At 53.4% G+C, this 18385-nt stretch overlaps 7 protein-coding genes across 7 annotated transcripts; 5 read left to right on the top strand and 2 right to left on the bottom strand.

The window, feature by feature from the left end:
* Window positions 1–544: 544 nt before the first annotated feature.
* QC763_102510 (uncharacterized protein) lies at window positions 545–2345 on the top strand (the record flags this gene model as incomplete). The annotated part of the gene is made up of 2 exons (XM_062906807.1): window positions 545–1288; window positions 1345–2345. The coding sequence occupies 2 exons, from the start codon at window positions 545–547 to the stop codon at window positions 2071–2073; spliced, it is 1473 nt and encodes a 490-aa protein (XP_062769694.1). The 3' UTR covers window positions 2074–2345.
* Window positions 2346–2600: 255 nt separating this feature from the next.
* YET3 (Endoplasmic reticulum transmembrane protein 3) lies at window positions 2601–3875 on the bottom strand. The gene is made up of 4 exons (XM_062906806.1): window positions 3692–3875; window positions 3539–3624; window positions 3322–3477; window positions 2601–3253 (listed from the first exon to the last, which is right to left on the bottom strand). Exons 1-4 carry the CDS (start codon window positions 3710–3712, stop codon window positions 2872–2874), a joined length of 645 nt encoding a protein of 214 aa, XP_062769693.1. The 5' UTR covers window positions 3713–3875; the 3' UTR covers window positions 2601–2871.
* Window positions 3876–4582: 707 nt separating this feature from the next.
* Window positions 4583–5497, top strand: QC763_102495 (uncharacterized protein; the record flags this gene model as incomplete). Its single annotated transcript, XM_062906805.1, has 3 exons — window positions 4583–4658; window positions 5261–5346; window positions 5402–5497. 3 exons carry the CDS (start codon window positions 4583–4585, stop codon window positions 5495–5497), a joined length of 258 nt encoding a protein of 85 aa, XP_062769692.1.
* Window positions 5498–7141: 1644 nt separating this feature from the next.
* Window positions 7142–8398, top strand: lad1 (L-arabinitol 4-dehydrogenase; the record flags this gene model as incomplete). Its single annotated transcript, XM_062906804.1, has 2 exons — window positions 7142–7326; window positions 7394–8398. 2 exons carry the CDS (start codon window positions 7142–7144, stop codon window positions 8328–8330), a joined length of 1122 nt encoding a protein of 373 aa, XP_062769691.1. The 3' UTR covers window positions 8331–8398.
* A 200-nt stretch (window positions 8399–8598) lies between these two features.
* ATP20 (ATP synthase subunit G atp20) lies at window positions 8599–10167 on the top strand. Its single transcript, XM_062906803.1, has 3 exons — window positions 8599–9169; window positions 9254–9338; window positions 9411–10167. Exons 1-3 carry the CDS (start codon window positions 8893–8895, stop codon window positions 9655–9657), a joined length of 609 nt encoding a protein of 202 aa, XP_062769690.1. The 5' UTR covers window positions 8599–8892; the 3' UTR covers window positions 9658–10167.
* A 204-nt stretch (window positions 10168–10371) lies between these two features.
* On the bottom strand, window positions 10372–14329 carry QC763_102470 (uncharacterized protein; the record flags this gene model as incomplete). Its single annotated transcript, XM_062906802.1, is given in 3 exon segments — window positions 10372–10413; window positions 10423–10877; window positions 10942–14329. Coding segments are annotated over 2 exon segments (3738 nt in total). The 3' UTR covers window positions 10372–10413; window positions 10423–10527.
* Window positions 14330–14866: 537 nt separating this feature from the next.
* QC763_102460 (uncharacterized protein) lies at window positions 14867–17238 on the top strand (the record flags this gene model as incomplete). Its single annotated transcript, XM_062906801.1, has 2 exons — window positions 14867–15378; window positions 15435–17238. The coding sequence occupies 2 exons, from the start codon at window positions 14867–14869 to the stop codon at window positions 17236–17238; spliced, it is 2316 nt and encodes a 771-aa protein (XP_062769688.1).
* Window positions 17239–18385: the final 1147 nt, after the last annotated feature.

Below are 18385 nucleotides of genomic sequence, written 5' to 3'. Positions count from 1 at the left end.
AAAGCCCTGATCCCTGCTCTTATCAGAGGCTCTTTTCAGCCCTGCAAAGGGAAGCTAGGGACTTGCGGGCATTGCAAGCGAGACGTTAGCAGAGCTTTGAGAAATCAACCAAGACAGTTGTTCGGATCTTTGCCTTTGGTTTTGGGTAGGGGTGCTTAAAATTCCCCTATTGGGGGGCCCATCGTAGAATTTACGTGGGGTGTCTTGTCCGGCCAGACGGCCCGTCTCTGCGCTTTGCGGTCCCCTGGTAGGGAGACAGGGACATGGCCCAAACGACTTACACCTTTTGGGTTTCCACTTTCGGATCTTGATGCATCGACAACCGTCTTTCAGACCTGGAGCAATGCCCGCACCGAGGCAAGCAATGGAAACCACGCCGGATTCGTCACCGTTGTCGACTGACAATGTGTATATCTCTGCTGCTTCTTGCAGCTGCTGAATACATACCGGGTCCTTCCCACTCTTTCCTGCATCCAATATGCGCTCCTGAATTGCAGCTGCACTTCCTCCCGTGTTGCTATGTTATTCGCGCGCATCCCCCGACATGGCCATTTCTATAGGGCCTCTTCCGATCTCCCCAGTCTCCTCGAGCCATTCACCCCCGTCGAGAAAGGATGAGATGCTTTCACGATCATACTCCGAGCCAATACCCCTCCCGCGGCGGTTTAGTGTCCTGAAGGAAAGATTAGTATCCGGAAAGGAATCGACACTTGTGCCCTCATGGCAGCGCCTGATACAGAGCCTCTCGGACGAGGTTGATCTTGTATCATCTTTGGGGTCACAGGCTGTCCCCACCATCGACTTTTCCAACATCAAGAAACCCGGGGTGGCCGAGGTCTTCCGGGAAGGCCTTCGACAGAGAGGCGTTGCTATCATACGCAATGTGATACCACGGGGTACTGCGGAGGACTTGTACCAAGGAGCTATGGGGTATCTTGACGAAAATGCAGAGAAAAGGCCAAGGACTCCTCAGGAATCTGACCTACAGGAACTGTATTGGAGTGCAGCTCAGATCAAGGCAAGGGGACACCCCAATGTCTTGGAAGCTCAACGTTTTGTCATGGGGTTATGGACTTCGAAAGATCCAAAGGCGAGGGTGACCACGAATTTCCCGATCACTTATGCCGACCGAATAAGGACAGGTCAAAAGACGGCAGACACGAGGTCCCCCGCGGCAGCTCATATTGATGGCGGCAGTGTGGAAAGATGGGAGACGGACGGGTATGGAAGGGCAGGCACCTACAATGAGATATTCCAGGGGCAATGGGAAGATTACAACCCATGGGAGGTTCGTCAATTACCGCGTTCCATCATTTCTTGCACCACCACTAACCTCACGTACAGAGCAGCACCCGTCTGACAGTAACCTCGGACCTCTACCACAAAGCCGGCGCATGCTCCATCTTCAGAATGTACCAAGGCTGGCTCGCCTTATCCCCGGGGCCCTCCTCCATGCGCGTCTGTCCTTTGCTCAAGCACGCAACAGCTTACTTCCTCCTCCGCCCTTTCTTCTCCCCCTCTTCTTCTTCCTCCTCCTCCCCGGAAACAGAAAACTGGGCATTCACACCCACAAACTCCATCCTCCACGGCGCCCTCCCCTCCTACGCCCAGGAAATAAACTCGTCCATCCACCCCCACCTCCAGCTCCGCCGCTCCCTAATCGACATCCCCGACCTCTCCCCAGGCGACTACCTAATCTGGCACCCCGACCTCATCCACTCCATCACCTCTTCCTCCCCCACCCCCTCAGCAAGCGTGATGTACCTCCCCTGCGTGCCCCTAACCCAAACAAACGCCCTCTACCTCTCCCGCCAGCGGAAATCTTTTCTCCTCGGCTGCCCCGGCCCAGATTTCTTTGACGGGTGCGGCTACGGGAGCGGTCACGGCAGGGGAGAAGCACACTACATTGGCCGTCCAGGCGTCCAAGAAATAAGCGACGCCGGCGGGGAGGAAGGGCTTCGGGCGATGGGTCTGCTGCCTTGGGACGAGGAGGAGGCGGATACGGATTTTGAGAGGGAGGTGCTCGCCATGGCGAACGGGATCTTGTTCCCTGACTTGTATGACATGTATTGAGTACTACTACTTGCATGTCACCACCAGCATGTGGGGAAAGGGGCGGTGTGTATGTATATATTGTAACAAAAGCTCTTGTATAAAAAAATCAACTAGTTTATAGAGAAAGGAAAAAAGTGGGACAGGAGGGAAACTATTTTGGGCGTTAAAAGACTTTTTGGACGGATTGTTAGCATTTCTTGGGCTTGCATAGTTATAGACAGCCCTGGTTGGGCCTTTTCTTCTTAGTGTTTGTTGTATATAGATAGAGAAAAGGCACTGGGTTTTCTGCACATCCACGAGTTCCCCTTCCAAATATTACCGATGTGAAAGCTCTTGAGAAGCCACAGCCACAGGCATGCATATGGATCGCCGTGTCCCAGGATAGGGTTATGTGCTTCGTGTTGAAATACCTGACCAGTGCTATTTGCATTGCACAAGACTTTTCCAGTCTTGACCAAACACAGTGCGACCAAGTATCTCTCCGTCAATGTGTGTTTGGTAATCAAGTAAATGTCCCATTCAGAGTAAAACAACCATGAAAGTTCGCCATTGATGGATACACGTAGGTAAGAAAAAGACCCTAGCCCAACTCCCTCAAAACCATACACACTTTTCAGTCACATCATCCATTCCTTCTCCTCTTACACAATCTCCCTATCTCTAAGGAGACCAAATATTTTCCGACCCTGCCCTCCGCAACCGCACCTCCGTTTCACTCTCATCCTCCTTAAACAACCCCGACGATCCCGATACCTTCCCAACACCAGAAGCGGCACCAGAGTCAAGGTTCTCCACCCCCTCCCAAAGGTTCAGATCCTATTTGTCCTTCTTGGAAAGCTTGCCATTCTCCTGCGTGGCACCATATCTCTCGGCCAACTCGTCATACTCCCTGTGCAAACCCTCGGACTGCTTCTTGAGGGTAGCAATGTCTTGATCACGAAGCTTGATCTCCCTCTTCAACCGCGCAATCTCACCAGCATCACCAGCCTGTGCGAGCTTCTCGGCTTGCTTGGTGTTCTTCTCGGAGCCCTCGTACAGCTTGACCTTCTCCTCCAGGCGGAGCGTCTCGAGGATCATGATGTAGGTGCGGTTGAGGATGAGGGACAAGAAGAGGGTGAAGCCGCAGAGGTACATGTTGCGCTGCGAGTAAAACTTGCGGGCCTGGACTTCGAGACGCTCGTGTCCCATTATGGCAGTTCTGTTCCTGACTTGATTAGTGTCTGGGGGGCACAGAAAAATAGGATAAGTGGGGTATAATAGACGTACGCGCTTTGTCCATTGTTACCCTCAGTTGCGGCGGCAAGCTCGACCTGGACGCGGTAGACACGATTTACGCTGTCGATGAACAGGATGAGGATGAAGACAAATGTGATCTTGAGCCAGTATTGTACTTTTGCGACAATCGGATTCTCGGAAATGAAGCTGGGAAATCAGGGGTTAGCTATACTTCGGCCGATAAGAGGTGAGCTGGATAGAAACATACGTAAAGAGCTTCCTGCGCATCGTAAATGGCAGTGGGACGACCAAGAGCATGAACAAGGCCATCTCTGCTACTAGTAGCATAAAGACCTTTGGCGATGTTAGCCCAGATCCCAGATCAAAAGCGCTGCTGTAGTAGCCAGCTAGAGGGGCATACCAAGGTGTAGTAGAGCGTCATTTTGGCGGCGCTGATGTGGTTTTGGTGGTTATCTCAGTCACTGTAGGAAAAAAGTATAACGTCGAGTATTCCTGTCGTTGGTTGTAGTGAATAGATCCGGACAGCTTTGTTGTTTTTAAGAACGGAAGCTCCAGCTGGTGGACTGACAGGTGTGACGTGGGCCTTTCCAAGCTGGAAGCTTCCCTAACCAGGGCTGGAATCGACAACGTCATTGTGTGGCTGAAGCTCAGGCTGAGGTGGCCTGTGCTCCATGCGAGGCGGGGTGATTTCACATGCCGCAAAGAGAAAATGCACCCAACCCTACCCTTTAAACTGATATCTTCCTACCCAGAGAGCAACTTTCAGATTCTTTCAGGATGCATCTGAATAATTTCTTTTCAAGGGAGTTTGATGACCGAGGCTCTCAATATTATCGCGCCGTTTCCTCCGGTTCTAGCCGCTATACCCATCTCCGCGGGGTCTGTGGCTTAGTTTCATATTTTCTCGACCTTTAAATTCCATCTTCCTCAGCAACTTGAAACGAGCACCCATTCGTTTGTCATGTTACAAACACAGAATCAAACACTGTGGCTTTCCCCTTGCCACGCTTTTCAGTTCCCTTTCTGTATCGATACTATTTGCATTTCCCTTCTGTGAGCTTCACGCCCAACAAACTCGGCAGAAGGCTGGATTCATTTCCAAGGCCATCGATTCCTCGTCGCAACTCGGAGCTGAACGAAATCCCTAGACTATGACAGCCACCAGCAGTACAGCAGTATTCCTAACATTCTCATTGGCAGGCTCTGAGACATGGAGATAAAGACCATTCTCAGCCCAGCTGGAGCCATGGTTTCCCCACACTCCGCCACTGCGGCCTTCACGCATAGCACAATGTCTGTCTTAATGCTTCGCCGTCCCTCCCGCTCGGCGACTGACACGGCGTACTCGACAGGATCTTATGAGACCAGTAGGCAGCGGCGAAGTTTCTCGCAGTTACCGACGGCTTGCAGAGTTGAGACATTTGCATTGCATACAAACCCCAATCGGATTAACCTTGTCACTGACTGAGAAAACAGCCTTGAGCGAGCTCGCTTTCTCAGTTCATGACAAGGGCTGAGTCCGACTGTAATGTCCTCTCCGATTGTCACTGTGCCTCTTCATCAAATCAAAGACTCAAACTGTTCTCCATGAGCAAGACGATAGGATGAAGCCCATGTTTCCAAAAGAGAAACGCCGAGTGGCCATATCCAGCCTACGAGCACTGCACCTTTGCTCTCTTATCGTCTGATTCCTCGTATTAAGCTCCAGACCGCTCCCGTGCCGCACCGCTTTCTTTGATCGTTGCTCTCACAATTATCAAGTCTAGGATACGAAGTCTACAGCCATCTTTTTCGGCTTCGGCATCTCGCCTTGCTTTAAGAGACCCATTCGCCGGTTCCACTCTCTCAGCTTTCCCAGGTTCCCTTACGTATTGCGATCAGCCTTCTTTTTTAAATTTGTTGTGAGCTCACGACGACTGGATTTTTGTCTCTTCGCCCGTCAATTGTACCAGCAAATCGGTCCAATCAGTCAAGATGCGACTCCTTTCTCTCCTCGCCGTCTGGGCCATCGTGGCAAGCAGCATGGCCGTAGCAAGACCAATTGTCTGCCCAGATGTACGTCTCCCCACTTCATACACCCCCCAATCTCATGCCTAACTCTTTTGTTTAGCTAAAACGTGACCTTATCCTCAAAGGCGAGCTCGCTCCAGAAGCTTGCTGCTCCTATGGTCGATGCCTGGGGGACGTGGTGATAGCCATGGCTTGATGACATCAGAACCATTGGAGCCAGGGGGGCGGATACGAAAAGCTCACAAGTTCACGACAGCATCGGAAACACCAACAACATAGCGACTTTTTTTCTTTCACCTTTTACGACAGATACCCCGCAGCTGACTGACCACGACGGACCCGACATTTCGGAACTCTCTGCACGCCGTGAGAGGATCTACATGATATTTTGCTGCACAAACTTGGCTTTTTTTGGGGGTGGGCGGGGGGGGAGATGCATAAAGTCATGCATATGGTGATAATGGATGCGAAGGGCATCCATAATTGGCGGAGACTTGAAAGGAAATCTAGGCGGGCATGGTTCCATATTTCTGTGGACGGATTTGATTTCGTTGGACAATATCCTCAACGTGGAAAATACGGTGTAGGAGATGGAGTGTATACGGGTCATCTATTGTATTCTGGAAGATTTTATACATCACGGCAAAAGTCAAACGGTCTCGGCAGACCGGAAGACCACGTTGTATCCGGCAATCCAGACCGAGCTGGATAAGAAGAATGCCAACTGCCATGTTCGGGTTTTCATTATTATTGTTTCAAACCACATGTCGAGGTAGCATTGGTAAATACGATCAAACAAAAGCCACATTTCCAATCTACGTTCGATGGTAGGCGGAAGAACACAGGCCGAGGCGGAAAAATGGTCTGGGCAATTGAGGAGCAAGCCAGGCCAGCCAGCCCCCCCGAACCACGGAGCGGGGCACGGGGGGAGGGGGGGGGTAAACAAGAACCGTTGCTTTTGGCCTTCGGCCGCTCCCGAGAGGGTCGATGGTTGTTGAACGGCCGGTGATTGGCGCGGATGGCGGGGGGAGACGTACCGTGAACTGCAGTAGACCGACACACACCACGGCATCCCGTTGGCAACAAGAATGTCGTCGGTGTTGAAGCGGCCGAAGTCATAACCCCGAGAATCTTTTGGACCCCACTTCCCGGGAACATGGCTACCTTGCTTTACTTTCCCTCCTGATCACTTTGCATCATCAAACCTACATCTCGAAGGATTGGTTCGGTAACGAAAGAGGACCTGGGTGTGGGTGAGAATTACCCGCCATTGATGCGTCTAGAACAATTCTTTTCTTTTGTTTCTTTCCCGTGCCAATGTAAGGTTGTGCAGTGGTGGGGGGGAGGAGACGCGGCGGCGTAATGGAAAAGTGCATTGGGCGTGCTAGCTTCTAGTGCTTGTGATCGTCCAAGGGGGGCATCATCATCAGATCAGATATCAAAACTGCTGCATCTACCGTGGACCGTGGGGGGTGGAAGAGGAGGTGGAGGAGGTGCCACATGAACACACAGGCGGCTGGGTTTGTGACATAGATGGTTCCCTTTTCAAACCCACCTTGCGAGCTTTTGTAGTAAAGTATCTGTGGAGGGTTGTAGCGAGATCGGCAGGTCCCATTACACCCTTTGCCTGCCTACAACTCTTATCCGGCGTTCGGATTCTTCCGTTTGGTGAACTATATAAGTTGACGGTTGGGAAAAGTTAAACTTACTCGCGTCCCGTCCCATCTTTGTTCTTCTGAGCACCAGCTCTTATAACTTAGAGAGCTGTTGCTATCAACCCCGCGATTATCGCCATTGACAAACTCACTTGGCTCAAGTAAGCAGACAGGAAACAGACAAGATGTCGACGACGATGACAACAACAAAAGTAAAGGCCTCCAAGGCCAACATTGGTGTCTTCACCAACCCTGGCCATGACCTCTGGATCGACTCTGCTGAACCAAGCTTGGAAAGCGTCCAGCAAGGCAGCCCAGAGCTCAAAGAAGGGGAGGTGACAGTTGCCATCAGAAGCACGGGTATCTGCGGGTTAGTTCGCTCTCTCCTCTCACCCCCTTTCTGGACCAAGTTCATACTGACATGTCACCGTCTCCAGCTCCGACGTCCACTTCTGGAAGCACGGCTGTATTGGCCCTATGATCGTAACCTGTGACCACGTCCTCGGTCACGAATCCGCCGGTGAGATCATCGCCGTCCACCCCTCCGTCAAGACCCTCCAAGTCGGAGACCGCGTAGCCATCGAGCCCCAGGTCATCTGTAACGAGTGCGAGCCCTGCCTCACCGGCAGATACAATGGGTGCGAGAAGGTCGACTTCCTGTCTACACCTCCAGTGGCAGGCTTGTTAAGACGGTATGTCAACCACAAGGCTGTCTGGTGCCACAAGATTGGGGATATGAGCTATGAGGACGGGGCGATGCTCGAGCCGCTGAGCGTAGCTTTGGCTGGCATGCAGAGGGCGGGTGTGAGGCTGGGAGATCCGGTGTTGATTTGCGGGGCGGGGCCGATTGGGTTGATTACGCTGCTTTGTTGCCAGGCGGCAGGGGCGTGTCCGTTGGTCATCACGGATATTGATGAGGGGAGGTTAAAGTTTGCAAAGGAGATCGCGCCGGGGGTGGTGACGGTGAAGGTTGAGCCTGGGTTGAGCGTGGAACAGCAGGCGGAGAGGATTGTCAAGGAGGGGTTCAATGGTATCGAGCCGGCGATTGCATTGGAGTGTACCGGCGTTGAGAGCTCGATTGGGGCGGCCATCTGGGCCGTGAAGTTTGGAGGCAAGGTGTTTGTAATTGGGGTGGGGAGGAACGAGATTCAGATTCCGTTTATGAGGGCGAGCGTGAGGGAGGTTGATTTGCAGTTTCAGTATCGGTATAGCAACACCTGGCCGAGGGCGATTAGGTTGGTGCAGAGCAAGGTGCTGGATATGTCGAGGTTGGTTACGCATAGGTTTCCTCTGGAGGAGGCGCTGAAGGCGTTTAATACGGCGAGTGATCCGAAGACGGGGGCGATCAAGGTGCAGATTCAAAGCTTGGATTAGGTTGGAAGTGAAGAGCGTATGTTGGATAGTAGAAGTATTTTGTAAGAACTCATGAAGAATTAGGAAACAATAACAAGGCTGAAAATGAGAATGGATGCATGTGAAAGTGTATGTGTAAGTGGTTGACAGCTTGAGGCAGGCATAAAATGACGGTAGCTAAGAAGATATGGTCCGAGCTTCAGTACCAATTCTGGCAACTGATTGGCTGACAAGTTTGCCGAGAAGTTGGAACTGGCCAGTGCCCGAAGTTCGAAATGTTCCGGAGCTTCCCATTTTTCTCCATCCGCGGGCCCCATTTTATTCCCAGTTGCGCGATATCGTCTTTCGTTCGTTGGAAGCCACCACAACAAACCACCAAAACCCACCCAGCGTCAACGGCCGGCACCACGCACAACCACCCCGAACCCGGATTTTTCACAACCTTCATCCGGCCGTCGTCCAACCCCTCTCTTCCCCAAATTGGCCCTCCTCGATTCCCAGAGCCGTCGTTCACTCGCACCGCTCGGCCGAACCCCCCGATACCCGAATCGACCTTCTTTTTCCCATTCTTTCGCCACACAAAATGTCTTTCGCCCTCCTCTCACGGCGGTCCGCCCTCACCATGGGCCGCCAGATGGTCCGTTTCGAGTCCTCCGCTACACAAAAGGCCGCCGAAACTGCCAAGCAGACTGCCACCAAGGCTCAAGCTCAAGCCGCTGAGCTCTCGGCCAAGGCCCAGGAGGGTCTCTCTCGCGTCACTGCCGCTGCCGGTCCTGCTATCACCAACGCTGCGAAGAACGTCTCGGGTGCGCTGGGCAAGGTTGGCGGGCCCACTGGGCGTCTTGTTGCTTTTGTTGAGAGTATGTCTCCGGGCTGAAGGAATTCGGGCGCATGCTTGGGCGTCAAGGAAATATATCACGAGATAACTAACATATTACACCCAGGCAAAACCCCTGCCCTCGTTTACTACACCAAGGTTGGCATCGAGGTGGCCAAGATCGTCTTCCGGGGCCAGAGCATGTCTCCTCCGTACGTTTCCTCCTCATATCAACCCCTCCATACACACAACCCTGGTCCGCTAACATGTGATATTCGATATAGCTCCGTCTCTACCTTCCAGACATACTTCCAGAACCTCTGGAAGCAACTCCAGACCCCCGGCCCCTTCTTCTCCCAGCTCGCCAAGTCCCTCAACCCCCAGCAAGTGCGCAACCTCTCCAGGACACAAGTCGCTGCCGGCGGCGTCCTCGTCGCCGAGCTCCTCGGTTTCTTCACCGTGGGCGAGATGATTGGCAGACTCAAGATTGTCGGGTACCACGGTGGCCAGAAGGCTGATGCTCACCACTAAAGGGTCTTTTTTATTTTTTCTTAGCGCTGGGAGGTGTTTAGAGGAGGCGAGGGGAGAGAGAGAGCGAGTTTTGTCACGATTACGAGCAGCCAGGTCAAGAGAGGGAGAGAGAGAAGGGAACGGGATACCAAAGGAACGGAGAAGGGAAACAAAAAATCCATCGGGCATAGAGATGAGAGAGAGACAGCATGGCGCAAACTTGGGGTATTAGATTTTTATGCCGAATATGTTCGGTTGAAAACTACTACTGTTGCAACCTTTTCCACGTTTTCGTCCCTCCCATCATCGGAAGTATGAGTTTCGGGGCAGATGGAACAGGACAAGGGCCATGTACACTACTACCTACGAACTTCCTTTTCTGTTCTCATTTCTCTTCAGCTCTTTTCTGGACAACATAGAGGGCGGCAAGGTAGCGAGCGGAGTGGTAAAAAGGGGGTTGGATGGGTCAGGAGGGTTAGAACTGTGGGCAATGGTGCCACGGCTCTTGCCTCCTGTGTATTTGTGTCAACACCTAATTTTCATTTGTCTTGTATTTGAACTCTTTGTGTTTGTTGACAGGAGCCGCTTCCGTCGTTGCAGGGCTGAGTCAGTTGGCTGTGCAATCTAGGAACCATCACCCGAATATCAAATAACCTTTTTTGAATATTCCTACCATGACTCGGAGATACAGATTGCTTGAGCAACCGCATGGGGGACATGCCCATTCAGGGGCTGCTTAGGGGCAACCCCCTCTTGGCACAAGCCAACAAGAAAGATATGAAAGATGTTTAAATTTCCTACCCTATGAGACGCGCCATGACTAAAGCATGTATCTTTCTTCTTTTTTCACAAAAGACAAACTACACAAATGAGCCTACTCCTCCTCTTCCCCTAGTAAACGCCCCCCGTCATCCTCGTCCCAGCAACCTGATCATCCACCCTCCTTCTCTTGTACCTCGCCAGATTCCTCGCCTCCTCTTCCTGCTTCTTCGCCTCCAAGATCTCGTCCACCTTCCTCTTTCGGTTCTCCACCTTTTTACCAACCAGCACCTCGGTGGCCCAGCTCCTGGGCACCCTGTTCGGCGGCACGTCAGGCAGCTTGCCGTACCTGGCCTCCAGCTGGGACTCGGTCAGCTTCTCCGCGCCGTTGAGATATGGCCGGAGCGGCTCCCTGAAGAAGAAGTCCTTGAGCTTTTCCCTAAAGGTGCCTCCTCTGGGAACGGCTCCGTTGAGGCCGATAGCTGTTGTTGTGCATTAGCTTCACTGCTCATATTTTGTTTGCGACAAAGAAAAGGGGAGCTTTACACTGATAAACCAAAGCAGTCATGTGCTCCTCAACCCTCTTCCTCTGCCAAGCCGTATCCCCCACCGGGAAAACCGCCGGCCCAGCCCTATACTTGACCGGGTCCTCCACATACGGCCTCAGCTTCTCCCTGCTGAAGAACGCGTGGATCGGATCGGCAGCCTGGTGATCAAACACCTGCTTCGGATCGACCCCGTCAGCGTGCCACTCGTCATTCTTGATCTTCTCCTGCGTCTTCTCGCTCTGGAGAACGAGCGGCCACCGGTTGAGACTGAAAAACTGCCTCCTAAAGTTCTCCTGTCTGGCAACCAACGACCCAAACTTCCACGACACCCCCCGGGTGAGGATGACCTCTGGTAAGCCAGTCGACAGATTAATCACCGTTTTGGCCCTGGCAGGCGCAAGGAGGGTGTTGTTCGCGCTGACCTCCTGGATGATCTTGTTGCGGAGGTGCTGGATGGCGGAGGCGTTGTCCTTGAGGTAGCCCCGGTGAGGGATGATGGGGTGGCTGGCAGGGTTGGTGTGCCCGCCCTCGCCAAACTCCGTGTCCTGAACGAGGGCTTTGATGTCCCTCCAGGTGTGTCCGTACGGGGCCGGGGGGTTGGGGCGGGCTCTGAGCTCCTCCTCCACCGTTTCGTCGTAGACAGCGTTGAACTTTTTGATCGCGTCGTGCAGCCAGGCGTATTGGACCGGTTGCTCGTTCCTCACGCTCATGTGGGACTTTTTTCGGGCCGCGGACTTCTTTTGGAGGTGGAAGATGGTGAAACCCAACCGGTAGGCGAGGCTGCGGTAAAAGTTGTCGACTGCGTAGAGGACGCGAGGAGGACTTTTGGTCTTGCCCGAGTAGGGTTCGAGGCACACGTCTGCCCACGGACGGATGCTTCTGGGGAAGAGGATGTCTCTTTTCTTCTCAGCCGCGTCGTAGACTATCCGGTGCTCGGGATAGAAATCGTAGGCGGGGCGCCGGACTGTGCCGTAGCAGGCCGGGTCGAGCTCAAAGTCAATGTGGCCCGTCTGGGCGAGGCGGTCGAGATGTTGGCAGGCTTCGTACGGCGAGAACTCGTGCTTGTTGACGGCCGCCTTTCCGTTGGCGCCGGCGTTGATGACTTTGAGCAAGTCCTCTACCGTCACAACGCTGGCAGAAGAATAGAGAATCCCTTCCGGGTTGGGATCCTCCAAAAGCCGGAGAATCCTCTTGGCAAAGATGCGGAAGAGACGGTATGTCTCCCTGGGCTCGTCCGGAAAGATCTTGCCCGGCCAGGACTTCTTGTTGACGCAGCCGCTTCCCAGGACCTTGAGCCACCAGATATCCTCTTCGTCGATAAAGCGAATGCCTGCTCGCTGGCGTGTCCCGTCGATGACTGCATGTCTGTAGTCTGACTCGCCAAAGGTAATCTCGCCAATCTTACCCAGCTCCTCGGGCTCAGGGAAGGCATCTGAGCTGGGGTCCCCCGCTGTCAGGAACTGGATCATGTTTGCCAGCAGCGGTCGCGGGGCCCTGTTCCAGCACATGGCGACATAACCACGGATCGCAAGACACCTTTTCAGGAGATCTTCTTCAGCCTGTTCCTGGGGACTCAGTCCTCTCCAGACAAATGGGCCGCCAGTCTTGACATTCTTGGGCAATGAGACCCAAGACCTGTCGCGCAGATGGCGCTCTGTGGCCGTCTGATAAGCCACTGCCTTCATTCTTTTGGTGGCCTCAGTGTACGCCTGGAATCTGTCGGTGAAGCGGAATGGCTCCCAATGGCTCCAAACCAACGGCTTCTCGTCAAAGAGTGTTGGGGGGTTCCATTGCTTCCCGTTAGCTCTCTCCATGACCTTCCGGATGGTGGCGACTGGAATGGGCAACACGAGCCTCCTCGCTCTCTGCCCATTGCTGTCGGAATCATAGTAGACAAAGTCGTTTTCGTTAGTTCGAAGATTTCGAAGCATCAACTGCAAACCAGCTCGCCTGACACCCCTCACTGAGGCCCAGTCTTTTGGATCGCTGAGGTCCATCAGGTTCAGCGTTTCTTTCCCGGTTTTGGGGTCCTCTCCGGTTGAGATATATGTGTGTCGTACTCCGGCTTCGTCCGTTCTGTGGGTCGTCCAGCCGATGGGATCACCCGTCTCCCATGTCGCACTGTTTCCTTGGGCCTTGGTGTATTGCACATAAATGTCGGACTCTATCACCGCTAGGTTGTTTTCGAGCTCGTCGGCGGTCACGGAGGTGGGGATTTCCATGTCATCCAGCTTTTCAAGGTCTTCCGAGTACGGAAGCCAGATCTTTCCTTCATCCTCCAGAAACTGGGCATAATGCTCTGGATGCTCAAGGAGGGCCCCCTGAATGGGCCTTTTCTCTGGCGCTGGCGTGATGTTGTAGGGTAGCAGCTGAGAGTGGTCCGGGACGCCGCGCTTGGAGGGCAATGGAAAGTCACGGGGGTTGGTGAGGTGGTTCAGGCGTGAGGATCTGGTGGCAGCGAAGCTGACTGGCCTCTCGGTAAATGCAACCGGAGTGGCTATGCGTCGTTGCTTGTCGCGCTTCAGATGGGCGTCGATCAACTCAATTGCTTTCTTATAGACAGCCTTTGTGAACTCGCTTGCGTTGTGCAGCTGGTTCCGTGCATCCTTCCCGGAACCCAACCACTGAAGATAGTCGATAATGTCGCTCATTCGCTCCGAAAAGCCAGCGTCATGGCTCTCCCCATTTTCCAGGTAGGCAACCATCGCCTGGAGATGTGTTGCCAGTGGCTGCTGTTGCTTACCATACTGATCGTAAGACTTGATTGTGGAATCAGCACCAGTCGTGTCCATTGTGATAGGTTTGCTCGCAGGAGCTTCTCCTGAAGGACCTGAAGACATTGCAGAAGGTGGCACCAGATTGATAGGATTTGTTTCTGCGTTCGAATCACTTGAATCCACGGACTGGTTGGGCTCGAGGCGTCTCGAGCCTCGATTTGCCTGACTTCCGTGCGTCGAAGGAGTCATATAGCTGGTCGTGACGGAAGTCCCAGACTTGGAAGACCCGATGCGATATTCCTCCGGAATTGGATCAAATTCTTTGCCTGTTGGCCCGAAGCCCTCTTCCGGAAACCAGTCGTCGTAGATGTCGTACTTTTCGATTTGTCTGAGAACGCTGCTACCGAAATTATACTTGGTGAGTTCGGGATTGCGCAGTATCCTGCCACAGTAGGCGAAGAAATCATTCCACTCATTCACCCACTTCTCGTACTCCTCGCTGCCCTCTGGCGCTCCCGGCGGTGAGGGATCGGGCCAATTCGTGGTGATGTATTCCCTGAAGTACTTGGCAAATTTCGGATGACAGGTATCTTGCTTCACATACTCGTCAAGCACTTGCAGCAGGGAGTAATCGGTATCCCTCCGCCCAGATATGCTATCACCAGACATTGCGCCGTCGTCGCCGTCTTGTCCTGTGATGCCAGTGTCGATGCAACGTGCCGGTAATGACTAGCTCGCTCTCCCTTGTCGATCGATGACGGAGCAAGAGGCAGAAAAAGAAAGGTTGGGAAATACAAGAAGGCCCTGGTAGCATATTTGTGTCTTGGTGACAGCGACTGGAATGGCCAGGGGCCAAGTCAACAATGAAACCACTCCAGCAAAGAGCTCGCTGGAAAACCTCCCGTTTTCAGACGCTTCTGGGCGGCGGGACAAAGAAACCCAATGCACTTGTCGAGACTACAAGAGGGATTCGGAAACAAATGTGGGCTACTCCAAATGCCCCCATTCGGCCAACCGCATTGGTTGCCTTTGTGATGGCAGACAACAAAGAACAGGGGCTGCAACGGATTGGCGAGGTCGTCGAGGATGAACTATATCACCAACCAAGAGCTCGGCAATCTAGCTTGAGCTGAGGCAAGTAGACAGTTTAGTAATCTCGAACCTCTTTCCCACAAAGTAGGTATCATCAAAACACCAAAAAACAAGATGTCAACAGATGCCCGACAGCCACGACAGTCGGGGCGGAGGCGGCCGTCGGCTCTGCGATCACCCGCTGTCAATCAGGATCAGCAGCTCCCGAGAAGACGTTCGTCTGCTATTCGACGAAATATTGAGACGTTTAATCGCAACCGCGCCCATAATGTCAGAAGGGGCTCAGAGCAAGTCCCTCCCACCCCGAGTCGGATGACGACAAGAAGCATGGCAAGAGAGGACACGGAGGACGACGTAGAGCATACTGGGTCGACAATGGCCAACATAGAGATGGACGAGTCCCTAGAGACATGGCAACCATCTCTTGTCATAGGGTCTGCTCTCTGGTTAGAGTACGAAGACCCTACCAAGATCGAAATTGCCGACAGGAAGGTGCTGCAAACCCGTCTGCTTGCAGAGCATTATCAAAACTATCAAAATGTTAGCGCCCTTACCCAGATGTATGAGAAAGCGGTCCAGGAGCGAGCCCAACTAGACGAGAATGACGAAGAAAACACAACACCAATGCACGTATTCAACCTCTCTTATCGTCAGACATATGGTGAAGCTAACATGGCCCAAGATCAAAAATCCCATCTCTTCAAGCCAACGCCATTGCCAACAGGGTTAGCGCTCTCCAGACCGTACTGGCAAGGTCAACATTTGGGCCGGAACGAGCCAACATTGAAGCAGCGATAGCCGGCTACGAGTCCGGCGACATCCCCTATTCCGACAAGTACACGGTAATCTGGGCAGGGCGTATTGCTGACCGCTTCGGTGACTACGAGTCCTTCTCCAACGAAAATCGTGCTGCCCTGCTAGACCGTTATGCTGCAGAGTACGGCCCAGGATGGATCTGGTATGAGCCTTCGCTCTCCAAAGAAACCGACCTGTACAGCGGGCAACCAACCTCACAAGCGAAAGCCGCCATCTGCCTCACCAACAAAGAGAGCTGGCGTACAAGCCGAAATCACAGGAACATCGGCCACTATCGAATCCGGATGGCTTTCAGACGTCGCCAGGAACACGTTTCTCGCCCCTGGTCCAGCTCCGGGCCCAGGTCAGCCAAACACAAGCCCAGAACAGCCCGAAGCTACCTCCGAAGCACCAAAACTGATCTCGACGAAGACCGCTCCGGCGAAGGTGATTACGACGACCCAAACGACTACAAGCCCCGCATGGAGAGCTTCCCTACCGCCAACTCCGTCATCTTCGACACCCTCTTCGACACCGGCGCCACTAACCCCTGCCTCTACTCCGATGACATCCCCCTCCTCGGCATAGACAAACACTACTACTCGGCTCAATCCGCAATCCACATCGCCACAGCAACCGGCACCGAAGTCATCTCCGAGTATGAGCTCGACGTCGCCCTCATCGACTCCGACTTTGCCTTCAACACCTCAATCCGAGTCCCCGAGCACATGTCCTACCCCCTCCAGCCCCCCCGCCCCATGCGCGTCAGCATCTTCCCCAACACCTCCAACGACTTTTCCAAATCCGCCAACGCCGACCCCGGCCGCCTCTCGGGCCTCTTCCCCCTCATAGAAAACTACCTCTCCTCCGCCCCGGGAAACTACAAAGTCTGGCTCGGCTCCTCCCGCCTCGAAGTCCTCGGCACCGCCCGCCTGCCCCCCGAAATGTCCTTCCTCACCACAACCCCAAACACCCCCTCCAAACCCGCCACCTTCCCCGACCCGGCCGCCCTGAAAAAATATCAACACCAACTCCTCCACCACCCCCCCACCCGCGCAATCTTTGAACACAGCTACACAATCCCCACCTCCAAGCTCCCCCTCACCCTCCGCGAAGACGAGTCCTCCACAAAAGGCACAACAATCCTCTCCGGCCCTCTCCCTTCCAAAGGCCCCCTCTCAATAAAATACGACCTCGACTCCCCCACCGCCCAACGAGAACTCTCCAAACTCACCTCCTCCTCCTCCTCCTCCTCCTCCTCCTCATCATCATCAAATATCTCCATCCTAAAAATACCCCCCCATCTCTCCCCAAGGCCAACCGACCCTCCTCCCCCGCAAACAGCCGTCCTCACCCGAAAAAGAGCCACACCAGCCTACCACCACCCGATCTGGTCCAACAGGGTCACCACCTTCTCCGACCCCCCTCCCGAACGGGAGCGCAAAAAGGGGAATGTCCTGGAGCGAATGGACAAGATGGGCCAGACGTGGAGGCAGCAGATGATGCAGGATCAACAAGCGCACTCGTCATCTCAGCAGCCCCCTCCTCCGACGCCATCGCCCAGAACGGTGGTGACAAGTCCCAGGCTGGGAAAGATGTACAATAGAAAGGGGGAGGTGATTGGGTATGTCGAGATGGGGGGCGGAGGTAGTGGTGGGAATGGGGAAGACACCGAGATGGTTGGGTCGTGAAAGAGATTGTTTGGTTTTGTGTTGCAGCAAAACAGGCGTTTTGTTTGAAGATGGGATTGGATGTTGGTAACAGATTTATGCTTGTGCTCAATCTATTGCAAGTAATGTTGTTTGTGGAATGACAAGTGACTGTAGAGGGAAAGGAGCAACAACTGTGAAAGGGAAGGGGCAAATAGTTGTGATTAGGAAAGGGCAAGCAGAAACGAAAAGGGAAGGAGCAAGCAGGAATGCCAACGGAAGGAGCAACTCACCTGAGTCCACACTGAATTGTTTCCTTCACATCATAGCTGGCATACTCAGACTGACAAACAAGACACAAGTCACTGCACAAGAACAGATTGGCCAGAGAATTTACCTTTTTTATTCTTTTTTCTTTTCGACTCATTACATAACTCTACTCGCGGCGTCCTTGCCCGGGGGATGAGCATGGCAAGGCCATTTCGATGGCATTTTAACGTTGCCAATCTTGACCTCATGTTCCACCACCCCATCCCTTGAATCGCCAGAAGAATCCTGATCATCGAATTACGACGACTCGTTCGTCCCGCCTGGCAGACCATCCGGAGCCGCCGTCCGCAAGCCGAGTATGCATGTTGCCTTGGGTAGGGTTGCGCTGATGTGCCAGTGATGAGGGCCATCGCGACTTGGGGGGGGGCGTTGTTGTTGTGCAATTGTAGTGCTGCGGCTGTGTAGTTGTCCCATCCGTTCCTCCCAGTGATCATCTCCCCATCCCATTGTTTCCATCGCCAAGGTATCAATCCACTCTCCAACTCAACTTGCAGGTTGTTTGCCAATCTTTGGTGTGCTTCCCATGTGTCCTCAAAAACTCCTTTTTTCCCTCCGCATCGGCCCATTCCTGAAAGTCCGGTTCATACTATATGTATGATCCCCTGAACTCTTCCCGATGCGCCCTGGTGCCTGCTCTGCGATGCCCAGTGAAGGGGTCGCCGAGATCCGCACTAATTTTTTTTCGTATTTGAAGGTTTTATGCTCAAATGATTAAATAAGGTGGCCGCCGAAATATCAGGGGTATGGGTATGGCGCGCGCTCGCAACCGTCGTCGAAATATCGCAGCTGAAAAAGAAAAAAAGTAGCTGCGGCCGATGACGACAAATCGGCGGAAAAGCCCGAGAAGAAAAAAAAGTCG

Source organism: Podospora pseudopauciseta, chromosome 1 (assembly GCF_035222475.1).
Source record: "Podospora pseudopauciseta strain CBS 411.78 chromosome 1, whole genome shotgun sequence".
Classification (NCBI taxonomy): domain Eukaryota; kingdom Fungi; phylum Ascomycota; class Sordariomycetes; order Sordariales; family Podosporaceae; genus Podospora; species Podospora pseudopauciseta.
Note: the sequence above shows the minus strand (reverse complement) of the source record. Positions and strands in the feature narration are given on the sequence as shown.

Excerpts from the sequence above, each read along its gene's own strand:
- YET3 (XM_062906806.1), bottom strand. The coding sequence starts at position 3,712 with ATGACGCTCTACTACACCTTG. Across the intron at positions 3,625-3,691 it reads TGACGCTCTACTACACCTTG|GTCTTTATGCTACTAGTAGC; the intron begins GTATGCCCCTCT and ends ACATCGCCAAAG. Across the intron at positions 3,478-3,538 it reads ATGCGCAGGAAGCTCTTTAC|CTTCATTTCCGAGAATCCGA; the intron begins GTATGTTTCTAT and ends CTGATTTCCCAG.
- ATP20 (XM_062906803.1), top strand. The coding sequence starts at position 8,893 with ATGTCTTTCGCCCTCCTCTCACGGCGGTCCGCCCTCACCATGGGCCGC. Across the intron at positions 9,170-9,253 it reads TCTTGTTGCTTTTGTTGAGA|GCAAAACCCCTGCCCTCGTT; the intron begins GTATGTCTCCGG and ends TATTACACCCAG. Across the intron at positions 9,339-9,410 it reads GGCCAGAGCATGTCTCCTCC|CTCCGTCTCTACCTTCCAGA; the intron begins GTACGTTTCCTC and ends TATTCGATATAG.